This window comes from Magallana gigas, chromosome 2 (genome assembly GCF_963853765.1).
Source record: "Magallana gigas chromosome 2, xbMagGiga1.1, whole genome shotgun sequence".
In the NCBI taxonomy this organism is placed as follows: domain Eukaryota; kingdom Metazoa; phylum Mollusca; class Bivalvia; order Ostreida; family Ostreidae; genus Magallana; species Magallana gigas.
Window position 1 is genome coordinate 31,794,684 of NC_088854.1, and position 5,912 is coordinate 31,800,595.

At 36.6% G+C, this 5,912-nt stretch overlaps 1 protein-coding gene across 1 annotated transcript; it reads left to right on the forward strand.

Annotated features, from left to right (window-relative positions):
- Positions 1 to 4,687: 4,687 nt before the first annotated feature.
- Positions 4,688 to 5,239, forward strand: LOC136271488 (neural proliferation differentiation and control protein 1-like). Its single transcript, XM_066071597.1, has one exon. It carries the CDS (start codon positions 4,688 to 4,690, stop codon positions 5,237 to 5,239), a length of 552 nt encoding a protein of 183 aa, XP_065927669.1.
- Positions 5,240 to 5,912: the final 673 nt, after the last annotated feature.

Here is a 5,912-nt window from a genome sequence, read left to right on the forward strand (position 1 = left end):
CACACCCCTTCATATACTACTTTGTCTACCCAATTGCTGTGGGATACTTTACCATTTACCTTCCTTGCTGTGGCTGAGTATGTGCCGATGATACATGTAGCTTGATGCGCAAGCGCGTGACGATTGATGCAGTACTTTTTAGCTTGCCTGGTCGAAGTTTTCCCCGGTTGCTCGATCCTCAGCCTACTACTTTTAAAAATTGTGGGGAAATTGTTGCTTTCTATTCCAATCAAGCGAAATTTCACCATATCTTAAGTTTTTATGGTGGATTCCTAATATTTCACCATGCTTTCCATGTTTCCGGGTGGTTTTATGCCTGTAGCTTAGTTTAAAGCAGCAATATTGCACGTATGAGGATTCAGTTTTGGAAATTTAGGAAATTTTGGATTGCATCTTGATTTCGTGTCTGGAAAACAACAAAATATCATATAAAGGGTACCACAGAGATTTGTGATGATTTTATGTACATGTCTAGAGAAAAGATTAAAGCTAACCCCGGTAAACCAAGATATCTAAATGTTTTATTAAACTTTTTATTGAACAATAAAACCCAGACCTAAATCAGAATATTTATTAAAATTAAATCTATTTGAATTCTTCCCAGAAGGCCTGGATATCGGCAGACGACAGTGAGGATTTACAGCTCTGTGCCACACCTGACATAACACTCTTGTCGTCTGATCATCAAAGAACGACCTGCTAGGTGCAACCGCGTCGAATGTCAATAAAGAGCCAAGTCACAAAGACGATTCGCTGACGAGAGTTTGGCGAGATCAAAAAGTTTATCGGGTAGCAACATTTAAGGGTAGGTAATGGACGAATAATCGACTGAACGTCTGAATGCAAATCCCCAATTAAACATTGGTATAATGGGACTACAAGCAATGCATCTGACTGGAAGCCAATTGGAGAATGATATCGTCATTTATATGTTGCCTGGTCTACCTGTCAAGCTGATTTCGCCGGCCGGACGCTATGAAATGTTCAGACGAAGGGGAATATTTTCCATTAGCAGGGGGCTAGCGAATGTGTGGTTTGGTATTCATTCCTTTCAAACTGTACCATTACGGTTGGAAGCAAGTCGGACCCCCTGTAATACGCTCCGGCGACAGAGGACCAACCGAATTATGTGGGTCAGACATAGATGGATGAGACATAATGATTATAAACGTGAAATTAAAAGTTTTTCTTGGAGCGCTAATGATTCGGTCACTCCGTGTATTTGAGATAAGCCTTACTACATGTAAGATATGTGGAAACAACAGTGCAGAAAAACTTATATCAGAGCCTGTTTTGAAAGTGTTACATTATAATGGTATCTACGGTGTATTTGAGGGGGCACGGGAAAGTACAGATGAATTATTTGATGATAAGAAGCGAGTTAGAAAATTATCAATAGTCCGATGATAGAGAGTGACGAAGATATTTTCTAAACACGACTGTCTTCCAAACTTCATTGTTTTACCGTAAACCTATAATTCACCAAATCCCGTTTCAAACTCATATCATAATCATTCACAGTTGCTTTTAATCAAAACCATTTTTTGTTTCTTAAAAATGGAATGATATCTACTTAAAAAATTTATTAAATTCGTCACAAGGTGGAAGAAGCCATCTTTTGTTGGACGCTGACATTATACCGAGGTTAACGTAACCTCATAAAAAATCGAGGGAGTGTGTGACTTGTCACATCTAGTTCATCTCTGTGTATTCCGTCTATCGATGTGACATTATAAAAGAGAACATTTGATTTTTTGACGCTAGATGACCATGCCAGAAAGAAAATTGACCATGATTGAATTATTATTCAGATTTCTTAGTGGAACAAACAGAACCTTAAGTTGTATCCAATTTTCTTGACAGGCGTCGGTATAAATTCAAAGCGACGCAAATTCTCGTATACGATTAACGAGTGTATTACAGGAAACACCGACAATTTACACGTCCAATATTTGTGCATTCGGCCGAAATCAATTTGTCCAAGCAAAATTAGTCTAGAAGATCTTGATAGATCTGCTCGGCTAGTCGAACACGCGGTTTTTCCCTAAATTGGAATATCTCTTTCGTTGTAAACTACGCTGTCAAGTTCGCAGGTAAACGAAGCATAACTGTTTATCAGGAAACGTCTAGTTACTTTTCTAAAAAATGCCCTTTTTAAATCGATCATTGATTGGAAATTATCTGACACAGCTGACAGGTTGGTGTTTTCTTTCAGATCACGTTTTGACATCGTTTATATTCCATTCGAACTCACCTTTCCATTCACATGTATTTATTTATCAATAAATATCATAATGCGTTTATATTAAAATATTTGAAAGAATAAACGTTATTAAAAGCCACATTCTTGATACTCACGATATCGATTATGTATATAAAAAAAGTGAACAAAAATAATTCAAACATTTCACTGTTGCAAGGATACTTGTTCTTTAACGTTTTTCCTCCCGAATTTCCTCGTCTGGTAGTACTGAAATTAATTCAAACTTGTAAGAACCTTAGCCCCGACCCGACACTCATTTATTGGACTCGAATTAATCTATATGTTTGTGTAAGCTGATGTTTTGAGAAAGATTGATTTAACAAATGGCGATCAAGATGACCAAAACTGTCCCGTGACTCATGAAAAACGACTGTGGAATCCCGTTCCCGAACCGATTTAATTACTCAACACGCAAGTACGATGTTTCTTGTCCCAAGAAGGGCTCCGATTAATATGCATATTTATTGCGACTTTTGAAATCAATCAAAGTTTGCATAACTTGTAACTGTCTAATGAAGGCCATTAATTTGGGGGCTACTCGGCAGATTAAGGTCAATGTAATCTGAAACGAAACGAGAAAGAAAAGATGTCTTTGGTAGGACAAAAGAGAGCTTCGAAAAATCTGTTCTAAATTCAAAATAAAACCAAATTCAAAATTAATACAGATCAAAAGATACTTCTGGGGAAATGGGTTATGTAACTTATGTACTTGTATATTCTTGAACACTAAATTATCATAATTTCGACATCTTTAAAAATATCATTTATAAATGAATGATTTTCGATTTCAAATGGATAATGACTTAGAGAGTTTTGTTATTTGACACAGTCAGTTCCAATAAAGGTATCCTTCTCATCCTGCTAACCCTTGCTAAACCAAAACAATCTACATGTAATTAAAAGTGATATATATATAATTAAAATATAGAGAGAAAATATCTCTGTACGTTCGTCTCTCTCTCTCTCTTTCTTTCTCTCTCTGGCGCTTTTATAGCAGACTTTGGTTGGTTGTCTTTTATTGAACACACAGACAACGGACAGACAGACAGACAGACGAATCACATGACAACGGGACTTCACGACACTTCGAGCACCTGATCGATCAGTTACTGACTGCATCAGCCTCGTCCCGACCGTTTTTCAATATACACATTTAACAAAATTTCTACGTTTAGAAATTGCACTATTATCTAAAGTATTTTCAATTTAACTTTTGATTGACTACATATTGGTACATATATTTGTTGTACATCAATACAACAGTAAAATCAAAGGGGGGGGGGGTGTGTGAAATATCTTCAAACCCTTTGCATGTACGGAAATACAATAAAAAAGAAAGAAAAAAAACATCAAACCTTTTGTATGTTGCATATGCGAGTGTGTTCGTGCGTGGTCCTAATTTGTACCAACACAATCGTGTTCGCGATAATCTGAAGGAGCACCCAGCTAACTCGAATTGCAACACATGATTAGCCATTTGTTCACCAGGCCTCTAGTCAGCGGACCAAAAGTAACATGGATTTACCGATGTGCGATGCTTCCCTTATTACCCTATAGCAGGCTCTGTAACCATCTGACTAAAAGCCTGATATTTGTTTTATAGGGTAGGCTTAAAGGCAGACCAGGCGTAATTCTTCACAATTAATGATTTTTTTAACCAAAATTTTAAGGTTTGAATTCTGCACTCAGTGCTTGTATTCGTCAAAAGCACTTCTTTTGAATAAATGTAAAGAATATAAAAAATGAAAATGGTACAGATCTCTCTCTCTCTCTCTCTCTCTCTCTCTCTCTCTCTCTCTCTCTCTCTCTCTCTCTCTCTCTCTCTCTCTCTGTTATGTGACAAGAAAGATAACTCTAAGTAACAAGCTTGATGGAGACATATAACATTTCTACAGGAATTTGATACATTTTAAAACAAGTTGATATTTAAAGTATTTCTTATATATTGGATCTCCTGAAGTTTGTGTTATGATTTTTTTTAACTTAAACCACAGTATATGTTTATGATTTATTTCTAATCCGTTCTTAAGGGTGATTATGACGTTGCAATGTAAAATTACTTGTCAATTATTTTTTTGAAGCTTTGTCCTCTACAACATGTATTAATTTTGCGACCACTTTCTTGCCTTGAAAGAAAGATATTTAATTGAATTACCCCTTTTCTTGCATTATGATTGTTGTTGTTGTTGTTGACATTTTCAATTTTCTGATAAAATTTAATTGATGGAATGTATGCAATAATATTAAAAACAGAAATATTTGCACCAGAGTTTGTGTGCGGTTACACAGAGGACTGTGGGTAGTTTGATAATAAGCGCAACGTCACGATTGGATGACGCCACAATAGGTTTCATGACGTGTAAAACATTATGACGCCATAATCATTATCTTTGTTAAAGCATAGCAAACAAGACAGCAGCAACCATGACTCGCTACGTGAAAACTGTGGGTCTAACTTTAGCTGGGCTAGCATTGAAGCTGCCATCATGCATTGGCGCACCCTTTCGGCGTCTGTCAATGACCGATTTCGAAGAGTGGCGCACTGAGGCTGACACATTTCAAAACCTCGAAACTGCACGAGAGATGGATGGTCACACCACTGTCATAAATATCCTGCTCCTGTGTGCTGCAGTCGTAGTTGTTATCATCCTAATGGGATATCTGGGGAAAAAGATGGCAGATTTCTTTCTGGAATCAAGAAAACCAGACGAAACAGCTACCCAAAAACCAGGAAACTGGGCACTTCCGACCAGCGCAGAGCAGTACCATTTTCAACATTGCGCATTGAAAATGATCGAGGAGGAAAAAGCGACAACTCAGACCACTGATCCAACATCTGTTGTTTCCAAAACGTCTTCCATTTTTGAAAATCCTAACGTGACCACAGTTCTGGAGTGTCCTGGTCTATACGGAACTCTTGGAATGAAGGAGTCCGACGAGCTAGTCATTCGCAACCCCCTGTTTGAGACAGGTTGAATAGTGCGATCTGTACCGAAACTTGACTCAGCCAAAGACAATTCTCTTTCTTATGATTGCAATTCAAAAAGAAATTGAAATTGCTAAAACTATGATTTGTATGATTTATTGCACTTGTTATCGTTTCTTTTTTTTTTAAGTATATACCCTGTTTAAAGTCAGGTTATGTTTCACTGAATAAAAGTCAAAGTACAACACCTCATGCAATCTCTGTTATTTCATTCTACGCTATACAAGTGACATCTTCATGTGAAATTAAATTTAAAGATACTGCAAGAATTCAACGAAAATCAGCAACAAGGCTTTTTATATGCATATCATTGCATATGAACACGATTACATGTATCACAGTATTTTTTAGGAATAGAACGGTATTTTGTTGACAGAATCAATGTTTTCTCCATTGAGCTACATTTCTGCAACTGTAGATTTTACGTCAGGGCCAATGATACATGTGCCTAAATATTATAAGGAATACGGAATCATTTTTTGAGTATTATGAAGTGATATTTTTGGTCGGGGCGTGATCAAATCCAATAGATGATATGATAGATTTGATCACGCCCCGACCGAAATTATTCCCTCATAATTTTCAAAGAATGATTCCTTATTACTTATATGAATGTAACATTAAGCCATCGTACGATTAAATATTTAAATTTAAGTAAGCAAA

Bases quoted from the DNA above. Each gene is read 5' to 3' on its own strand.
- LOC136271488 (XM_066071597.1), top strand. From the start codon at position 4,688: ATGACTCGCTACGTGAAAACTGTGGGTCTAACTTTAGCTGGGCTAGCA.